The sequence below is a fragment of the Saimiri boliviensis genome, chromosome X, assembly GCF_048565385.1.
Source record: "Saimiri boliviensis isolate mSaiBol1 chromosome X, mSaiBol1.pri, whole genome shotgun sequence".
Lineage (NCBI taxonomy): Eukaryota > Metazoa > Chordata > Mammalia > Primates > Cebidae > Saimiri > Saimiri boliviensis.
Genome location: NC_133470.1, coordinates 9,645,428 through 9,668,042, shown reverse-complemented (window position 1 = coordinate 9,668,042; position 22,615 = coordinate 9,645,428). Strand labels below are relative to the sequence as shown.

At 41.3% G+C, this 22,615-nt stretch overlaps 1 protein-coding gene across 1 annotated transcript in view; it reads right to left on the bottom strand.

The window, feature by feature from the left end:
• TLR7 (toll like receptor 7) overlaps positions 1-17,734 on the bottom strand; it is a 31,941-nt gene extending 14,207 nt beyond the window's left edge. Inside the window, exons 1-2 of the mRNA XM_003920312.4 lie at positions 17,636-17,734; positions 17,058-17,158 (exon numbers count right to left, since the gene is read on the bottom strand). Coding sequence (XP_003920361.1) covers positions 17,058-17,060 — 3 coding nt within the window. The 5' untranslated portion in view covers positions 17,061-17,158; positions 17,636-17,734. The remainder of the gene's footprint in view (positions 1-17,057; positions 17,159-17,635) is intronic.
• Positions 17,735-22,615: the final 4,881 nt, after the last annotated feature.

The window sequence follows — 22,615 nt, the reverse complement described above, 5'->3', positions numbered from 1 at the left end:
TAAGAACACATGAAGACTTTAGTAGAATTAATGTGGACTTGATAGACCTGCCTTGGTACACACTACGTGAGTCTTTTATAATATTTGAGCGTCAGAATTTTCTAAGATTTCCATTTTATAAATGAAGACCACTCAGCAATATTAACCCATTGACCCAAGGTTACACAATTAGTAAGTGGCATTTGACTATAAAACATATGTTCTTGCCATTCTGGCACTGCCATTCTATAATCTGGCTCTCCTCTTGTATTGGTTTTGGAAATCATATTGCAAATCATCCCCTCCAAGGGGATTTTAGGATGAGCGTTTTCTCTACACATTGGGTTTACATTACATAAATTTGGAGAGGTGAGAGTAATAGAGTCAGAGCACTGCCTGGGTGATGCATAATCAGAGGAACCATGTAATTGATCCATTAGTATACTTACAGGAGTGAAGTGGGGCTGTTAATAATTACGCCAAGACTACAGTTATAAACCAAGAGTCTGTCAGGTAAACTGGGGCATATGGGAACCTACCCATAAAGGTCGATTGTAAAGTAGAGAGGGGAGTTGTACTTCAGAGGGGGCCAACATGGATAAATGACAATCGTGAACCAGGTCTCTCCTCCCATCCCATTCCCATGTACCTAGATGAGACCCTGGGAAGAAGTGGGAGGATCCCTGAATTGAGTTAAGAACACGAAGTGATTGAGACAGCAATCCTCAAACCCGCGTTTCCCAGGATGTGAAACATCTGGGAACACACCTAGCTTAGCTGTGTTCATCATCAGGGAAAGTGGAGGCTGTAGAATGAAGGAAGTTTAGTTGTCGAAAAATAAAGTCACCTTCAGCAGGGGTGTGCTGATAAATGTTTAACAATAAGCTTTTTCTCCGCTCTAATAAAACTCCCTGATTTGTTGTCTTGATTTGTAGCATTTGTCAGTTTCTATAGTGTAAATGTTCCCCCCCTGGCCATTTTCAAGTGGGGTCCAGCACACCACTGGCCTTAACACACCTGAGATAATGACTGTGAAGTTTTTAGCCTCTATACACTGGCATATTATAAATTAGAATGCAAATTAGAAAACGTTTCCCCCCTTTATTTCTAAACTTTTTTCTCATACCTGTCCACTTTTCTCTTCAACTATTACCACCTCCCTACTCCAACTAGTCACTACGTCTCATCTGGACCGCTATGCTAGATTCCAAATTCTTCTCCCTGCTCCTCCTCCTCCTCTACAATTCATTCATCAAACAGCATCAGCCCGTTGTTTATAAACCTGAATCAAATCAACTGTGATGGCTTCGTATTACACTCTAAATGAAATCCGAACTCTTTACCATTGCTCATATCGTGTGTGTTCTGACTTCAGCCTACCTCTCTGACCTTGAACCATCTTTCCCCTCCTTCACCACACATCGGCCATCTGGTCTGTTTTCTGTTCTGCATTCAAGCCAGCCTTGTAACCACCACGGTCTTGGCACTTGCTGTTTCCTCTTCCTGAAATCCTCTTTCTCCTCTTCCCACAGCCAGGTCGTTTACCACCCCTTAGTTGCCTATTCAAGTGACACATCCTCAGAGACGCTTTCCCTGACCAACTTATCTGAATACCTTCCCAATGTAAGAATAGTGATAATAATAGTAATAGTAGTTAACTTAGGTAGCACTTACCATATGCCAAGCACCATTTTCAGTGTTTTCCATATATTAAATCATTTAATCCTCACAATAATGGATACTACAGGTCTTTAATCCTTTATCTAAAACCTTTAGTGCTACATGTGTTTTGGAATTCAGAATTTTTCAAATTTTAGAAGGTAATATGCTACATATACCCTAGATTATGTAATACCTATTGAGGCCCGGGGAAGCACCCCATAATCAAGCACAAAATTTCTGCAGTGACATATAAGATTTTCCACTCTAAGTGGAATTATTTTTTTTTTAAAAAGAATAACTCATTCAGTTCATGTCAAGATCCACCTCCAAATGTGTTATGTTTGCAATCAACTGAGTTAGGACAAAGCTTTCCGTTTTGCATTTTGGAATTACAGACATTATTATTATTATTTGAGACTGAGTTTCGCTCTTGTTGCCTAGGCTGGAGTGCAATGGTGTGATCTCGGCTCACTGCAACCTCCACCTCCCAGGTTCAAGTGATTCTCCTGCCTCAGCCTCTCAAGTAGCTGGGATTACAGGCACGCATCACTACGCCTGGCTAATTTTAGTATTTTTAGTAGAGACGAGGTTTCACCATGTTGGTTAGGCTGACCTCAAACTCCCGACCTCAAGTGAACTACCCATCTCGGCCTCCCAAAGTGCTGGGCTTACAGGTGTGAGCCACCATGCCCGGCATAGACCTCTATTATTATCATCTCCATTTTACAGATGAGTCAACTGAGGCACAGAGAGGTATATGCACTCTGTATTAGACTACTCTGTTTGATTTCGGTAATAGCTTTTAGCACAATCAGAAATTATCTTGCTGATTTATGTTGCTTATTTGTTTGATGTCTATTCTGTACAAGAATGTAAGCTCCAGGAGGGTAGGGTCTTTTGTGGTCTCACAAAAAACAATGCCTGGCATTTAATTAGGACTTCGTTATGTTTGCTAGACACATGAATGAAAGAATAAATGCAAGCATAAATGAATAGTGAAGTAAAGAAAAATGAAAAAAAAATTCCTTGGAGTAGGTTTCTTCAGTCTATACTCCCAGACTAAGCAGGGGCCAGATTTCTGTCTCTTCTGTCTGCCCAGGTATTCCTTGGGGGAAAAGGTTTAAGAAACTCTATTATTATAATGTCTCATTCAAAAACACTTTCTTCAGAAAACCTTCTAGGATCAAACCAGACGAATAATCACTCCCTCCTCTCATCTCTTACTGCACTTATTACATACACATGCGGCTGTGAAAAGCACTCTGCATGGAGGGTTAGAACAACTGAGTCTTAGTCCTCTCTTGGTAGTTCATTACCCATATGCTCCTCTGAGGCAGGCTCTGTGCCCAGTAGAAAACACCCTGTGAAAGAATGATGAACACAGAAACAACAATACGGGACACACGGAGGACCCAGACAGTGGATCTGGACCAGACAATGCCTCAAGAATTCCTTAGCTGGAGATCATTCCAATTATCTTGTGAGAAAGAATTTATAATATATATTAGAGTTCTAGTAACTCATATTCATTCTTTCATTTGACAAATACGTATTGGATACCTACTAGGAGAAGGAGACACAAAGTCTCTGCCCTTAAGGAGCTCAAAATCCTGTAGAAGGGAGAAAAAAAATACATATCTAAAATACCAGGTAGATAGACCATTAGTTGCTTCCAGACAAGATGCTGACACTTGTATATGTGTAGCTTAACTGTATGTTGTTCTTATTCCAGGTGATATTTATTGATATTTTTGGTCCTGAATTTTGATTTTGATCCTGAATTTGGATACTCTCAATTCTTTTTTTTTTTTTTTATCCCCATAGAGTCCAGAGATTGCTATACATCTCTCAACATCTTTTTCTGCCTTTCTCTCATTTCATTATGACAGAACCTCCATTTGTAGTTGGGCATATACCACTATTAAAAATAATTGTATATCCCAAACAGACTTGCAGCTAAGTGTGTCTATATGACTAAGTGATAGCCAGTGAAATTTGGGAGGAAGTGAGGTATGCAATTTCTGGGACATGTTCTTAAATGGTGGGGCTGTTCCCCTTTCTCCTGTGTACTTCCATCTGGATTCTGTAATCTGGATGTTGTAGCCAACCATCTTGGGCAATGTACATGAGAAAAATGTGCTAGGGATTGTAGAGCAACCAGCTAGATGACCCTGGGCATCCAGATCCTTCCTTCTATGACCTCAGAGATGGAGCAGAAATAATGGTTCAGTACTGCCGATGGCCAAGAGTTTATGAGAAACCAAAAAATTGATATACTAAGCCAATGTCAATTGGATTTTCTATTGCACAAACGCAAACCTAATTTTAACAAGTATAGAATTTGGAAATAAGTTACTGTCCATGAGCGAACCTAAAATATGTGATGCAGATGTCATCAGGCTATTGGCAAGACTCACCTATCAGAGGCTGGAAAGCTGGGTGGCCCATGTTAAGCCATCACAAGATATCTGATAAAACTGTCACCTGTGCTATCTTGGAGGGCAGAACACATGCCAACTGTGACTTTACTCTTAGGGGAAATGATTTGGCAATATTCATAGTGATGATGTGTGTTGGTGGCTTCTTATGTTTTTAGCAGTCTTACAAGAGATATGAAATAGGACTGAAGTTAGCCAGTCTGCAAGCAGGGTTAGAAGGAAATACAGCTTTGTTCTGGCTGCAACTCTACAGTCTAAGTTGAGTAAGAGATCCTTAATTTTAGGGCTTTGCAGGGTTGAAAAAGCCAACTTCTACTATAGTTTACCTCAAAATAAAGCAGATGTAATGGATACAAAGTAGCAACTTCAATGAAATAAGTGTGTGCATTTTCTAAGTACTTCCCGTTAAGCATTTTCTAGCAAACAATGAAAGCCAGTCCACGGCAGAAAATCTGATTGAGAGTGTGGCCTTCCCCTTGATTCATGCAGTCTCAGGTAGTTGATTCAATTGAGAGACGGAAGCACTAACAAAGCAGAGTCTAATTTAGGCTTCAGACTGACTAGAGCTGCTCTAATGTCACAGTCACATGTGGCTTCTGAAATTTAAATTAATTCAAATTCAATCTCTTAGTCACACTATATTTCAAGGGCTCAAAAAGCCACGTTAGGCTAGTGGTTGCTATATTCAAGGGTACAGATAAAGAACAGTTTCACCATTGCAGAAAGTTTTATTAGACAACATTGGTCCAGACCAGTAAGTCAGCAAACTTATTCTGCAAAGGGCCAGATGGTAAATATTTTAGGCAAAATTGAGGATATTTTGGAGGTACTTAGATAACCACTCAGAATGTAACTTATTGGAATAGTAAAACCCATTCTTAGCTTACAGGTCGTTTAAAAGAAAAGAACATGGCCAGGCGCGGTGGCTCAAGCCTGTAATCCCAGCACTTTGGGAGGCCGAGGCGGGTCGAGAGATCAAGACCAACCTGGTCAACATGGTGAAACCCTGTCTCTACTAAAAATACAAAAAATTAGCTGGGCATGGTGGCGCATGCCTGTAATCCCAGCTACTCGGGAGGCTGAGGCAGGAGAATTGCCTGAACCCAGGAGGCGGAGGTTGCGGTGAGCCGAGATCGCGCCATTGCACTCCAGCCTGGGTAACAAGAGCGAAACTCCGTCTCAAAAAAAAAAAAAAAAAAAAAAAAAAAAAAGAAAAGAAAAGAACAGGTAGTGGGACAGATTTAGCCCTCAAATCAAAGTTGGCAGACCCCTGGTCTAGACCAAGCCTTAGACTGTGTTAAACTTGTGCATGGAATTATTTCTAAGCAAATTCACTCAAGCCTGTTATTTAATGCTTACCCTAATTCTAAGAGATACGCTCATTTGCAATGAGGAAAGTGAAATGAATGTGAGGTGAGAGCGAGGTGATTGAGGCACACAGCTGGCACTCTTAGCTACTCTGCTATTCTACCTCTTGAGAAGTCAACTTAGCCGTCTGCCCCTGTAAATGGAGAACACTTTGAGGTTCAGAAACCTTGTTTGTCTTGACATGTACTCCATCATTAAGATGCCCGCCACATAGTGAGTGCAAGCTAAATACCTGCTGAGTGACCCAAGGTTTTGAACTTTCTTAAAATCCCATAGAAGACTCATGTTATACTAGTATAAAGAGTAAGGTTTTTCCCCTGAAGATCAGATTTGACAAGGTGACAAGGAGAGACCAGGAGGGTTTTGGGCCTCTGAAGGAAGGATTGGAGTGGGGAGCATGCCACAGAAGAAAGGAGGATGGTGTCATTGGCAGGGCATGGGAAGTGGAGATGCAGACGGACTCTTTCATAATCGTTTTTCTCGGAAGCTCTGTCCCTTTGAACCTGAAATCCCAGTGAAGGCACAGAGCTCATTTGTCTCTTGTGGGAAGAGACACAGTCAGCATGGGGCTGCCCTTGTCTTATGCTCAATAGTTGAGCCCAAGCCCACAGACCTTTGGAATGCTTTATGCCAAACTAAACGTCTGTAGGCTCTCCACAGGAAGCCTGGAACTCAGAGATACCAGCAAGTTTGCATTCCAAGATGCATGCCAGAAGGAAGATTAACTGCAATGAGAAAATTGGGCTCTGATCAAGCAGGTGAGGGAAAAAAATGAACTTGCTATTTATTAGAATACTAAAACCCATAGTTAGCTCACAGATTGAAAAAAAAAAAAACAAAATAAAACATGTGATGGACAGATTTAGCTCACAGGTGACAGTTGGCAGACCTGTGGTCTAGACCAAACCTTAGGCTATGTTAAACTTGTGCATGGAATTAATTCTAAACAAATGAACAAAGCCTTTCTAAATTTTTTATTTAAAGAGAAAGTATACCTAAAAGATCATCTAGAGAAGATGACTTAAAAGTGTGAAATACTCCTTTATTCCAATGGAAATTTCCTTCAGTGTAGAAATTTCTCCTTTCAAGCCATTGGAAACTACCTGCTTCAGACTTAAGCTGGAACTTTACCTTCAACTAACGTTATTTTGAGATTTAAGGGTTTGGGATCAAGGCAGGTCTGTTTTTCCATGTGACACAAATAATCTATGTTATTTTGTTTTGCTTTGGGTTTCTTTTTTTTTTTGTAATGATTGCCTAAATACATGCATCTTTTAGTAATTTGATTTGTAAAGTATGGTAGTGTACCATGACATAGGCCTGGCTTTGGTAATGAATCATAGCTAATTACACATGCAAATACACTGGGTAAATTTGGATGCTCAATTAGCAAACTCATTACTGTAAAAATGGGAATGGGTGATTTTTATACACACAGGTGTTTCTGCTTTCTCAATAAATCATCTCTTTAGTTAAAATGGAAAATAAAGTATTTACATTGAACAGCCATCTGACCATGATTTGTGTATTTTTTAAAATAATGGCTGCCTTTTATTACTTACGGTGTACCAGGTTCTAAGACAGACTTGTTGTTTATATTACCTCACTGATCCCTCACACTGAAGTTGAAAGGCCATATAAATATTCTTATTTTACTGATGAGGAAGCAGAGATCAGACAGGCAATTTCAAACCAAGGTTCAGAATCAGTGTTGATCAATTCTATTCAACTTGTCTCACATAGTTACAGTAAATGCACTTGGTATAATGTGTGTCTGCATTTTGATTCATTTCTTTTTCAGTTCAAGGATTCTTGGTTCTCTAATGTTTCTATTTTGTGCTACTTAGGCATTTTGGGGGATTGAGGAATTGGTTTTTCATAAGAAAAATTTACAAGTATTAAAAAATGCTGGCCATGCACAGTGGCTCACACTTGTAATCCCAGCACTTTGGGAGGCCGAGGCAGGAGGATCACCTGAAGTCAGTAGTTCGAGACCAGCCTGGCCAACATGGTGAAACCTCATCTCTACTAAAACTACAGAATTAGTCAGGCATGGTAGAGTGTGCCTGTAATCCCAGCTACTTGGGAGGCTGAGGCAGGAGAACTGCTTGAACTCAGGAGGCTGAGGTTGCAGTGAGCTGAAATCATGCCACTGCACTCCAGCCTGGGTGGCAAGAGTGAGATTCCATCTCAAAAAAAAAATAATAATAATTTGTATGTTTTGAGTGGGACCAACTTGAAAGAGAAAAAAGAAAGACACTTTTAAGATTTTTTTAAAATGAATTGCATGCACTGTCCATTGTGTTAGTCTGTTCTCATGCTGCTAATAAAGACATACCCCAAACTGGGTAATTTATAAAGTAAAAGAGGTTTAATGGACTCACAGTTCCACATGACTGGGTAGGCCACACAATCATGGTGGAAGGTGAAGGAAGAGCAAAGGTATGTCTTACATGGCAGCAGGCAATAGAGCATGTGCAGGGGAACTGCCCTTTATGAAACCATCAGATCTCATGAGACTTATCCAGTATCATGAGAACGGTATGAGAAAAACCTGCCCCATGATTCAGTTGCCTCCCACTGGGTCTCTCCCACCACACATGGGGATTGTGGGAGCTACAATTCAGGGTGAGATTTGGACGGGACACAGTTACATTAGGGCAGTTTGTGAATTTATAAATTTAAAGGCACATTGAGCTTTACCTCCATAATGAATTATATGCTCACACAGTCATTCAGCAAACATGACTGAGAATCTGCTCTGTGCAGGGTACTGTGCTAGACAAAGTAGGGAAATGATGATGAGCCAGAGACCATTCCTGCTGAGTTAGAAGCCAAATACCTCTACTGCTCTGTTATCAGAAGCTGTGTGTATCTGTTGAGCACAGAACTCTGTCTCTGCTGTCAGGGAAATCTATGGTGAGAAAAAACAATAGATTGTGGGGCAAGGGCTAAGTCAGACCTAAAGGTGACACTGCTTTCCCACTCTTCAAACCAAAGTTTGAATAAGCAACTCTTCAACGTGGCAAAACCTAGCCACCTGGATGCATTATTTTGATGGCAGGACCAGAGCCCATATTCAAGACTGAATTTTACTAATTTTAAATCTGTATTATATTCCTACCATAATGTTTAAGTTGTAGAGATGTGATTACTAATAGGAAACAAACATTTACCAAGCTGTTTCTAACTTCACACATTGCAAATAGTGTTTTTATCTTCAAAATTTTGTAAACTTGTAATACGAGACCTCTGGTTGCAATCAGAGGAGTGAGAAGGACATGTATATAACTGGGAACTATTATTAGATGGCAAAAATGAGGAAGTGAAGGTAAGTGGTTTGTGTGCTGCGACAAGTTAGAGGAAGACTGGGATTAGTCTGATTTCTCCTCGTGTTTATTTATTCTAGGGGTCAGCACCATGTGAACTCAAAGTCAGATTTGTTTTCAGTCTCTGTCTGCTGCAGGGCTACCAATTGAATTATCCTGAACCTTGACTTTTTCATCTACAAACTCTGGGATTTAGCTAATGGACCTTAATGGTCCTTTTCTATTGTGCTTATTCTATGACTATAATGGTTGGTGTAGAGACCCCGAAACTTATCTGCCAGGGTCTTCAGCTGAGAGTTTTCATAGCCCCCAGAACCTCAGGCTGCTGCTGTTTCAAAATGGTCTATGCAAAGCTTCAAACCACTGTAAACCTTCTAAGAATTCCACAGATTAAGGAAAAAAAACAACTAGTATATGTATTGTTTTAAGCAGGCGTCCCCAAACTACGGCCCGCGGGCCGCATGCGGCCCCCTGAGGCCATTTATCTGGCCCCCGACGTACTTCAGGAAGGGGCACCTCTTTCATTGGGGTCAGTGAGAGGAGCACACTATGTGGCGGCCCTCAAACGGTCTGAGGGACAGTGAACTGGCCCCCTGTGTAAAAAGTTTGGGGATGCCTGGTTTTAAGTAAGCATTATATGTCTTATTTATTTATTTGCTTATTTATTTCAAGACAGAGTCTCACTCTTCTCACCCAGGCTGGAGTACACTGGCCAGAACTTGGATCACTACAACCTCTGCTTCCCAGGTTCAAGTGATTCTCCTGCCCTAGCCTCCTGAGTATCTGGGATTACAGACAACCACCACCATACTCAGCTAAGGTTTGTATTTTTAGTAGGGATGGGGTTTTACCATGTTGGCCAGGCTGGTCTCAAACTCCTGACTTCAGGTGATTTGCCTGCCTCAGCTTCCCAAAGTGCTGGAATTACAGGCAAGAGCCATCACACCTGGGCTTATATGTCTTTAGATTAAACTATTTTATTAGTGTAATTCAGCTCTCTGAAATAGTAAGAATGGGAAGAATTACATGATAATCCATCAATTTAAGATAATGGTTAAAAATGGGAAACTACTGATAGTAAAATACCAAATATCCCTTCAAAAAATATGGTAGGGCTGGGCGCAGTGGCTCATGCCTGTAATCCCAGCACTTTGGGAGGCTGAGGTGAGTGGATCATGAGGTCAAGAGATCGAGACCACCCTGGCCAACATGTTGAAACCCCGCCTCTACTAAAAATACAAAAATTAGCTGGGTGTGGTGGTGTGCGCCTGTAGTCCCAGCTACTTGGGAGGCTGAGGCAGGAGAATTGCTTGAACTCGGGAGGCGGAGGTTGCAGTGAGCTGAGATCACTCCAGCGCACTCCAGCCTGGCGCCTGGTGATGGGGCAAGACTCTGTCTCAAAAAAAAAAAAAAAAAAATGTGGTAGAGCTGTAGATATGACATGAAAAGGTATACATGATCTACCATTAAGTTAAACAAAGGGATTTTTAAAGCAACATTGAAATAACATATAGCATATGATGCCTTTATGATAAATATATGTGTATATATTTGTATTTGCAGAGAAAATGGGAAAGAATAGACAAGAAATCTTTAATAGCAATTTCCTCCGGGCAGTGATATGAAGGGAGCTTCACTGGGGAGAGGGGGGACTTCTATTTTTATATTATAACCTTCTCTACTCTTTGACTTTTTGACACAGAGAATATGTATTGTTTTTTATTAAAACTTTAAAAATCAAATTACAGAGAAAACAATATAGAAGGAAATTGTGAAAAAGGAAAAATTCAACAAATATTTATTGATGCCTGCAACATGCCAGGTACTCTTTTAGATGTTCAGGACATCAGTGGATAAAACAGAAAAGATTTCTGCTTTTCTGTAGCTTATGTTCTCTAAATAATAAGCACAAAAATGCCGGGCACGGTGGCTCAAGCCTGTAATCCCAGCACTTTGGGAGGCCGAGGCGGGTGGATCACGAGATCGAGAGATCGAGACCATCCTGGTCAACATGGTGAAACCCCGTCTCTACTAAAAATACAAAAAATTAGCTGGGCATGGTGGTGCATGCCTGTAATCCCAGCTACTCAGGAGGCTGAGGCAGGAGAATTGCCTGAACCCAGGAGGCGGAGGTTGCGGTGAGCCGAGATTGCGCCATTGCACTCCAGCCTGGGTAACAAGAGCGAAACTCCATCTCCAAAAAAAAAAGCACAAAAATATATAACTGTCAGAAATGATATTGCATGTCAAGTAATAAGTGTTACTGAAAAAGAAAACAGGGTAGAGTGAAAAAGATCAGGAATGTGGGGTAGGATTTTGACAAAAAATAAGGCAGCTTGGACAGGCATCATCAAGAAGTTGACATCTAAGCAAAGACCTCAAGGAAAGGAGAAAGTCATCCATATAGACATCCGGAGGAAATGCATTCCAGACAGAGGGATTAACCTAGAGATGATGCCATGAGGTGAAAACGTGCGGGAATATTCACCAAAAAAAATGGCAACAAGGCCAGTATTGCTGAAGCAGGGAGAGTAGGAGAATAATAGGAGATAAAGTCAGAGAGGGAGTGTCCCCAAGCATGTTGGACTTTGTCTACCATTTAATGGTTGGTGGTCTCTGCTCTGGGTAGAATGAGGATGCGGTACAAGTTTTTGAGCTGACAGTTGATCTGACTTACATTTGAGAAGGATGCTGCTGGCTGCTGTGTTGAAAATAGAGTGAGGGGCAAGGGTGAAAGCATGGAGATTAGTTGAGAGGCTATTCTCCAGAAGTCCCCGATGGCAGTGCTGGAGCACGTAAGAACTGGCCTAACACCAGATACGTTTTGAAGGAGTGGCTAAATAAAATGTGACTTCAGAGTTCCTGGAAGCATGTGAAGAGAGGGATTGGAGACAGAAAACATTTCTAGGAGGTTTCCTGTCAAGCGGACGAAAGACGTGGTGGGTAGTTCACAGGCAATATAGCTTTCACCTTGCACATACTGGGACTCTCTTCTCTCTCTTCCTCCCTCTCTCCCTTTCTCTCCCCCACTTGCTTTGGAGTAAGAAGTCTGGCTATATGACAACCACCATATTAGAGAGACCACATGGAAACAGAGACACCGGAGAAGGTGCAGCTGCTCTAGAACCTAGCTGTTGAGTCTCCCAGCCCAGGCATCAGACTTGGAGAGTGAGTCTTCAGGCGATTCCAGTCGCAGTCACCGCCTGACTGCCAGCACAAGGGAGACCCTGTGGGAGAGCTGCCTAATGAGTCCAGTCAACTCCTGGACCCATGACAGAAAGCAGTATGTGATTGTTGTTGTTTGAAGCCATTGCATTTTGAGGTGATCCCTTATGCCGTGATAGGTAACTGGAGCAGGACATCAGGCAGGACATATGGGGGCAGATAGTCTAGGTAGGTAAACAACGGGGAGAAAGAAGAGAAAGTGGAGAGTTTCTGGATGGAGAAAGAGAGTTGGAGAGTTGTCTGGATGGAGAAGTAGAGTACGATTGTAATCAGGAATTTCCCCACCACCACATCCAGCAAAAGAAACTCTCACCTTTCGGTATTGAATCAGCATGCATGCCTCTACCAGTCTATTATATATAGTTTGCATAGCTATTATCTGGCTAGAATGGATTATTTTCAGCAGAATTCTTCGCAAAAGGAAATTTGTCTTGAAATGAGACTACTTGAGGCCTGGGGAGCAATTGTATTTTTATAGTGAGTTAAGAAAGGATTTATTGCTCTCCTGACTCCACTCTTCTACCCAACTAACCCACCAGGCAGAAACGGCCCTGGGCACCCCCTGGGCCACAACATGCCAGCCCTGAGATGACCACAGCCTCACACACTCAGCTCCTCCTACAAGCAAGTTTTAAGATCACAGAGCAGAAAAAAGCCAAGTTGCCTGAGTTTAAAAGGAAATGCTGGCATCTGTATTTCTGAGGGAAGGAATTGCTTGAGCCAAGATGTGTGAGCAAGGGGCTTTCTGTGATGGTGGGGAGCCTGCAGCTGTGGGGCTGGGAGAAACCGGAGGAGGTGGCTGCCTGGCTAAATAAAACTGAGAAAGGGCATGGAAGAAATAAGCAGTGGTGGGGCGGGGGGGTGGGGGCGATTGCTGGAAACCATTGCCCTGAAATTCATTGACTTTTTGCCATGTTGATATCACACTGAATTGTTTGGTAACTACAGATATGTTGTGTATGTCTCCCTAGAGAATAACCAAGCACTGTGAATAAGGGAAGTTGCTGAAACGCTATTCATTTTGTAGACTGAGCCTCTGCTAGGAATTTCCCAAATAGATTTATGAACAAATATCCCCTATTTGTGAATTTTGAAATATTTCTAATTATAGTTTAATCTCTATAAAGTACAAATACCATGAATATCGGTTTTATGATGTCACCGAAAAATTTAAGTACAAGGGTGTAAACGATTTCCTGTTTCTAAAAAAAAAAAAAAGGAGAGTTATCATTTACTTCCTATCATTTTAGCCCAACAGACTTAGTTTTCAAACTAAAAGAATAAAAGGATATAAAGTTGCCTTACATCAATTAGGAACTCAACAGCTATTATGCGTCACAGTAGTCACCAAAGACCATAGGGTCCTCAAACTTATTTGACTTTATACCATATCCTCCCATTTTCTGTAAACCATGGACTGACATACTTTTTCTGTTAAGGGCCAGTTAGTAAGTGGCTTAAGCTTTGCAGGCCATCTGGGTCTCTGTCACACTATTCAACTCCTTGAATAGCACCAAAGCACTTATCAACACTATATAAGTAAATAAACAATAAAACTATTTATAAACACTGAAAGTTGAATTGAATACAACTTTTACACATCACAAAATAGTTGTTTTGCTTCGATATTTTTCAATCTTTTAAAAACCAAAAAAACCAATCTTAATTCCTGAGCTGTACAGCAGATGGGATATAGCCCATGGACCATAGTTTGCCAACCCCAGCCCTAAACTTTGCTAAGCTTTGGGGATATACATTATTTATTCTTGGGCTACAAAGGGATTGGCTGGTTAATCTGTAATGATGATTTTTAATTTTAGTACAGCCTTCCAAAATTTTAAATAATCAGATCATATTAATTTAATACATGGATTACTAAATAACCCATTTTTTAGCCATAAATAAATTTGCTATAGGTTAAGAGCAGAACAATGTTTTTACTTCTAAATTTGCTGAACTACTATTCACATTTTGGGCGATGTTCCCTTCTACTAGTAATTTCCCATGCCTGCATCTATTCCACATGGTGAGAAGCATTTTAGTAATAGCCCAAGGCTTTGTCAGTAGAAAAATTTGGTTTTAAATCCTTGTTCTGTCGTATAAGAGCTCTCTGACTTTCACAAATCACTTGACCTCATAAACTTCTGATTTACTAACTGTAAAATGGTTATAAAGCAGGGATGTCGAATGAAACTAGAATATGCAACACATGTGTTTATGTAAACCATTATGACAGATGGTCCACCATTTAGTAAGCATCTAGTATTTGTCTAGCAGGTGTAGTAAAAACATCACGAATACACGGCACTTATCAGTTCCTAGCTTGCTTTCTTCATTTAACATTATATCATGAGTACTTTCTTAGGTCATTCAATATTCTTTTAAAAAACATGATTTGATGATTATATAATATTCCATTTAATGAGTATACTACAGTTAATTCACCCTTCCCAACACAGGACATGAGTTTTTTTTTTTTTTTTTTTTTTTTTTTTTTTTTTTTTTTGGCCTGGCTGCACAGACTCTCTTGGTGAATAGTTTGCCATGTCCATGATCACTACTTTTTTAAAAACATATTTTATTGTTCATTTTTTAAAGTTTTGGGGTACAGGTGCAGGATGTGCATGTTTGTTACATAGGTAAACATGTGTCATGGTGGTTTGCTGCATCTATCAACCTATCACCTAGGTATTAAGCCCTGCATGCATTAACTCTTTTCCCTAATGCTCTCCCCCGCCACAGTGCGTGTTGTTCCCTCCCTGTGTCCATGTGTTCTCATTGTCCAGCTCCCACTTATAAGTGAGAACATGTGGTGTCTGGCTTTCTGTTCCTGTGTTAGTTTGCTGAGGATAATGGCTTCCAGCTTCATCCATGTCCCTGCAAATGATATGATCTCATTTCATGACTGCATAGTATTCTGTGACATATATTTACCACATTTTCTTTATCCAGTCTCATGGTCACTTCCTTAAGAACAGTTTCTAAGGTGTAATCTCTAGATCAAAGGATCTGACATATGACTCAATACAGTTGAATATATTCCCTGTGCTGTTTTGCCTTTTGAATTTCTCATCTTGAAAATTATTTTCATGTCTTTTCTTAGAAGAGATATACGATTTCCCCTTTGTACTTGAGTAGGAAACCAGCGTAATCCAGCCTCACCTTTATTATGTGTGTGCTGGGCTTGGTCTAGGAAGAACAGAGGAGTCTTCAGCACAGCCTTCAGAGCCACCCAAGCTCTTTAACCTCTCAAAGCCCCAGTTTCTTTATCTCTATGTCATAGGGCTACTTTGAGGCCAACATAGAATCACGTGTATCTAGCCCTCAGCATGATACTTGAGTGGTCAAGAAATGTGAGCTCTCTGTGTTACTATCATTCGCATTATGCCATCCCTCAAGGGGCAAAGACAGATGTGGGCATAGGTTTGCATTAAAATAGACATCCAGGGTCAGGCGTGGCGGCTCACGCCTGTAATCCCAGCACTTTGGGAGGCCAAGGTGGGCAGATCGATTGAGGTTGGGAATTCGAGACCAGGCTGGCCAGCATGGTGAAACTCTGTCTCTACTAAAAATACAAAAATTAGCTGGATGTGGTGGTGCACACCTGTAATCCCAGCTACTCAGGGGGCTGAGGCCGGAGAATCACTTGAACCTGGGAGGCGGAGGTTGCAGTGAACCAAGATTGCGCCACTGCGCTCCAGCCTAGGCGACAGATCGAGACTCTGTCTCAGAAAAAAAAAAAAAAAAAAAAATAGATATCTGGGTTTCTAGGAAATGAAGCCATAAGCAGTAGTTTCCTTTGTAACATAGTAGCTGCATGGTTAATGCTTCATTAGAACTTTGACACGAAATGAGCCTAGGAGCCAACATTCAGATCTACAATGTGTCTGAATTAAGTGACAAAATAATTTCAGAAAAAGGCCATTAACACCTTTTTTCGACTAAGTTTTGGCATACCTAATAACTCACACTTGCATCATACCACTCGCAAAGGACTTGAAAAATAGTTTATTATTTGAGCCTCACAGTGGCCCTGGAAGGCAGCTGGGGAGGGATTCTATAGTCAGAGAAACTGAGTTTCAGAGGACTTTGATGACAGGCACAAGACCCCCCCAATTAGTGACTAGGAGAGCCAGCGTGACAAAGATTCTCCTTAATTCAACTTAATCAGGCTCCACTACACCCCTAGGCTTCAGCCTTTGGGCTTCATGTCCATCTTTGCATTGCCCAGTTTAAGCAGAAATCCTGCTAAGTCATTTGATTGATAATTTGATTGATAACTCCTCTTGGTATGTGATCACCTTTGATATCTGATCAAACTCCTCATCTCCTACCATTCCCCAGTGAGGTCTGATCACCCTGGTCTGTCTTCAACAAGAATCCTGTCAGGTCAGTTTAGCCAGCATCCCTTTTACCCTTGATGATTCCTTTTAGTAATTTTCCATCCACTGACCATCCCCCCCACCAACTCTACTTCTTGGCTAGAAATATTTACTGGCCTTTGGCTGTATTTGGAATTAAGCCCCTTTCTGTATTGAGATCTCTTTCCGCCGATGCAATAGTCCTGATAGTATCGCTTTATCTACTTTCCAGATTTAGTTTTCTTTGACAGCACTCAAGCCCGGGGATTTCCCGTATTTTATTTCTATGATCCTGCCCACACAGTTCCATCCACATAGTCATTCAGACAACACCATATGCTGGAAAAAGCACAAAGTAACTTCAGTAATTCGGCGATTTATTATGGCTTTAAAGCCAAAAATGTAGGCTGAAGAAATGAGGTCCATAGAAGCTATGTTCCCAATTCAAACATCTGCTCCTCCTTTCCAAAGCACATATTTACTTCTTGTAGGAAGTTGGACAGAGCAAGCATTGATTAATCTGAAATTGTGAAATGCCCCCTTCATTAAGGCCGGTTGTGAAATATCAGGAAGCACTTTCCCCCAGCAAATAACCTAACTACAGATTCTTTAACAATTGCTCTTGCCAGCTGGTTTCCGTTGTTTCCACAAAGATTACAGATAACACTTTTTAAGGATCTCTGAGTTGTTCTTACCATTTTTAGTCTTCTTCCAAAATGGAATGTAGAGGTCTGGTTGAAGAGAGCAGAGCATGAGAGGTGCCAAGATCAGCTTGAGATGAGCCTAATAGCATCAACTAAGAGGAAGAGAACACATCATTTCAAAGAGAGCAAAATACTGTAGCTGAAAGATGTGCTGGGATCATTGCTTCAAAATGCACCTGAAACATCTATTTACGGTATTTACTTTCTCAAAGTTAGGTAGACTGGAGACATACTCCAGAAAACCACTTCTCACATTACTGAAAGTCTAACTTTATCTTTGTTACTAAAAGTCTAACTTCATCTTCGAAGAGGGCACATTCAAAACAGTGAGATCTGAAATGCTTTGGTAGACTGGAGACATACTCCAGAAAACCATTTCTAACATTACTGAAAGTCTAAGTTTATCTTCGAAGAATTGCCATTTTAGACTACCACATTTTTAATTTATATTCTAAAAAAAAATTCATGCATGTAATTTCGGTTCCCTCTCCTCTCCTCACCACTTCCTTATAACAGCACATACATCTACCTACTTAAGTTATCGATATGTGTTCCAATGTTTAAAATACCTTTCTCGATGGCATGGACTGATCCTATATGTGGAGTCTTCTGAGATGAAGTGATAGGTGGCAGGAAGTGTAGAGTCACAAAGACTCCAGGCTGCCAGCCCTGGAGTTTCCAACTAGAAAGATCAGGTGGGGGCCGGGGGGAGGAGCATGATTATTTTAGCCACCCCAGATATGGGCTTTGCAAAAGCACCAGGTTCCTCTTATTTCTACCACCACTATTGGGGCGATGTCGTGTCTAAATCCAAACAGCTCTATAGACAAACCTTTCTTTTTTATAGCAGGGTTCCTTACCCTCAGCACTACTGACATTTTTGACCAGATAAATCTTTGTTACAGCATAGGATGTTTGGTGGCATCCTTGCTCTATATCCACTAGATGCCAGTAGCACTGCCCCCTTCCAGAAGTGACAATCACAGAAGTTTCCAGACATTAAAAATTATCCCCTAAGGGGCAAAAACGCCCCGGGTTGACAACCACTGTTCTATAGATATCAGAGAGGTATGTCTAAATTTACCTTGTTCTGTCTCAGGCCCAGCTGGAAAGGATGCTGGTTTTTAAGCAGTGGCAAAGCTACCAGTTGGTTTGTTCACTTTTCTCTAAAAAAAAGTTCAGCTGCATTTGCTTCTCAAAATGTGGGCCTCAAGAGAATTGTTCCCTTCTTAACTGATTATTGGACATGTTTTAGATAGAGTCAAAATATGGTAGTTATGTTTAAAGTTCTTTAATCTACTTAGTCCACCTGGAGAGAATTTGGAAAATGTAGAGTGTGGCATAGGGACATCTGCGGAGTGTAGCATGGGGACATCTGTGGATAATGATCAAGGTTAACATATACTGAGCTGAAAAGTCAATGGTGCGATAAAGCAGCTCAAAAGCCAGATACAGTAAATAAGCAGCATTTATTGAGGATTTGTTGTTAGCCAGACACTGTTTTAATGACTTTATATGTGTGATCTCATTAAATACTAAAAATATATAAAATGGATATCTTATTATCCATCTTTTTACAAATACTGGAATTGATAACAGAAGAAATATTGGATTTGCCTCAAGTCACATCATAGCAAGTGATACCCACACAGGCAGTAAAAACCAAATGTCTCTTTATTAAACCACTCTGCTGTGCAAACAATATGTAAAAATCAATAGTTTTCTCATACATAAATAATTACTGATCCAAATTGGTAATAGAAGAAGAGGCCCCATTCAAAACAGTGAGATTTAAAATGCTTTGGAAGAAAATTGATGGGAAATACACAAAAGCTAAGGTGGCATCCTTGCTCTAAGGTGGGAGGAGTATGGGGACTATAATGCTTCATCTGGCAGGTGCATGTTTCTCTTTGCCCCACCAGACCCACTGTCCCAGCCTTTCATCCTGTTCTGTGTCCCTGGAGGCTGAGCTCTATGTACTTCATCAGTAGCCCCTTGCTTGCTGGCTTCTGGTTGGGTCTGGCCAATGGGAGGCCTGGTTGGAAACTGAAGGGGAGGAGAAGGAAGAGCAGAGCCTTCCTCCCTCTGGCTCTCTCCGCCTGGCCCTGCAATCCTCCAATGAAGCTCTTGTTCCCTGATGCTCTCCTCCCTGAATTCCAGTAATCGTTCCTTCTCCTTCAGCCCGAGGTTGGAAAGACTCCCCTCTGAAGTGCCGCATCATTCTTTCTTACTTCCTTAAATCCTGTCCAAATATATAAATAGTCACTTTGCTGAACTCATCAGTTTCTCACTCTAACATGGCGTCTTTTTCCTGCCAGGACCCTGCTTAGACACAAAGGCATAAATAAATGAAGAGAAATAATAATTAATGGAGCTAGAGGCCAGAACACTGTAAAAATAGAAATGTTGCTTAAATTGATTTGCAAATGCTGTACGATCCTAGTCAAATACCAATAGGATTTTATGCGATACTTGCCAGACTGATTCTGAACTGGGATGCATTTTGGAAATCAACTGGGCCTTTTGGTTTATCACAAAGACTGGGGTTACATTACCCACAAATGCCATCTCCTTTCATATAATAAAGGGTGCATTACCGAATATTTGTTATAAAAGGGAGGTATTGGGTCTGACTGGGGTAAGACCACACGTGAGAATAGCCAGGTGATTTCTGAATGAAAATTAAAGGGGAGGATTTCTCTTCCGTACTTGTAAATGCATTCTAACACTGCATTGCCTACAATGGCATAGTACCAGTGCATCAGTGAAACAGAGAAGAGAGCAGAATTAAGCAAAAACACATATGGGTGTTTAAAGTCACATCAATGGCAAAAGGGATTATTGGGCAAATGGCTTGGAGTTTTTAAAAAAATCAGGTTATTGTTCAACCTCATTTCTTACATCAAAATAAATTTCATAAAGTTCAAAAATTTAAACTTAAGACATTGAACATTAAAAGTACTGAAACTATAGGTCAATATTTTTTCTAATCTTGAAGTAGAAAAGTAGTGCGAAGTATGACAATAACAGCAAACAAACAAGGAATCAACAGCAACAATCCCAGGGTCTTAAAGAAAATATTGAAAAATTTAACTACATAAAAATAAACCAGTTGTCTTTAAAGAGAGGGATGAGCCTATGTGATCAATAAAGATACATCTATGTTTTATGTGGTAAGATCCCAAGAGATTATGCCATTATGCATTCAGCATATATATTATGCTTTCTTGCATGGTTATATATGGTTGTTTGTTTGTTTGTTTGTTTGTTCGTTTTGAGGCGTAGTGTTGCTCAGTCTCCAGGCTAGAGTGTAGTCATGTGATCTCAGCTCACTGCAACCTCCACCTCCCAAGTTCAAGCAATTCTCATGCCTCAGCTTCCTGAGTAACTGGGACCACAGGTGCACACCACCACACCTAGCTAATTTTTGTATTTTTAGTAGAGACAGGGTTTCACCATGTCGGCTAGGCTGTTCTCAAACTCTGGTGATCCACTCACGTCTGCCTCTCAAAGTGCTGGGATTACAGACACGAGTCACCACACCTGGCCTGGTTATTTATGTTTGATTCATATCTTCTAGTTCCCCCAATTATATTACAGACCCCTTGAGTTAAGAATGTGTTGTCCTTGGCATCCATTCTAGGTGCTTAAGAGATCACTCTTTATGATGATGAGAATGAAAGTGATCATGAAAATAAAAACAATTCAATTAATTAAGTCAATTTTCAGAGGTAGATCATTCGGCAGATTAATTGATTGAAGTGATCAGTCATCTAATTATAGTCACTAGCTGGTTGAATTTACTAGGAGTTTAATCAAGTGCAACTTGTCTACTAGTCAAGCATTAATAAAGCCTATGTTTTCTTAATGAAAAGATACTAAGTTCTTCTTGACTCAATATGGTGGATTCAATAGCCAAGTGGTAATTGATTTTCTAATAACTGATATTATATCAGTCTACTTGAATTCATTTATATTAATATACCAGTTTTCAAAAGAAAATCTTTTCTCTTCCCAAGATTTTTACTTAAAAAAAATTCAGATATATTGAAAAGTTGAAAGAATTGCACAATGCAGCCTGTATACAAGCTGCCTGAATTCAACAATTGTTGATAGTGAGCCACGTTGGTTTTACCTTTTTGTATGTATATGTAATGTATTTATTTCCTTAATCATTGTAATGTTGCACTTAAGCCTGTATCTCCTGAGATAAGGATGACACCTAAGAGAATTAATAAGTTGTAATATTCGTCAATCTGGCAAGATGGCCAAATAGGAACAGCTCTAGTCTGAGGCTCCCAGTGAGACCCACACAGAAGGCAGGTGATTTCTGCATTTCCAACTGGAGTACTCAGTTTATCTCATTGAGACTGGTTAGACAGTGGGTGCAGCCCATGGAGGGTGAGCAGAAGCAGGGTGAGGCATCACCTCACCTGGGAAGTACAAGGAACTGGGGGACCGGCCCCCCCCCAGCCAAGGGAAGCCATGAGGGACTGCACTAACCAGCCTGGATACTATGCTTTTCCCATGGTTTTTGCAATCCGCAGATCAGGAGATTCCTCGTGTGCCTACACCACCAGGGCCCTGGATTTCAAGCACAAAACTGGGTGGCTGTTGGGCAGACACCAAGCTAGCTGCAGGATTTATTTTTGTACCCCAGTGGCACCTGGAACCCTAGTAAGACAGAACCGTTCACTCCCCTGGAATGGGGGCTGAAGCCAGGAAGCTAAGTGGTCTCCCTCAGTGGGTCCCACTCTTACAGAGCCCAGCAGACCAGGAACAACAGCTTGAAATTCTTGCTGCCGGCACAGCAGTCTGAAGTCGACCTGGGACAATCAAGCTTGGTGGGGGGAAGGGCATCGGCCATAACTGAGGCTTTAGTAGGTGGTTTTCCCCTGACAGTGCTAAGGAGGCTGAAAGGTTTGGACTGGGCAGAATTCACCACAGCACAGCAAAGCAGCTGTGGCTAGACTGCTTCTCTAGATTCCTCCTCACTGAGCAGGGCATCTCTGAAAGAAAGGCAGCAGCCCAAATCAGGACCTTACAGATAAAACGCCCATCTCCCTGGGACAGAGCACCTGGAGGAGGGGGTGGCTGTGGCCGCAACTTCAGTGGACTTAAACTTTCCTGCCTGCCGGCTCTGAAAAGAGCAGCTGATCCTGACAAGAAGGATTATTCCCCAGCACAGCGCTTGAGCTCTGCTAAGGGACAGACTGCCTCCTCAAGTGGGTCCCTGACCCCTGTGCCTCCTGACTAGGAGAGACCCTCCAACAGGGGTCAATAGACACTTCATCCAGGAGAGCTCCAGCTGGCATCAGGCTGGTGCCCTCCAGGACAAAGCTTCCAGAGGAAGGAGCAGGTAGCAATCTTTGCTGTTCTGCAGCCTCCACTGGTAATACCCAGGCGAGCAGGGTCTGGAATGGACTTCCAGCATACTGCAGCAGACCTGCAGAAGAGGGGCCTGACTGTTAGAAGAAAAACTAACAAACAGCAACAACGTCAACATCAACAGAAAGGACCCCCACACAAAAACCCCAGCCAAAGGTTAT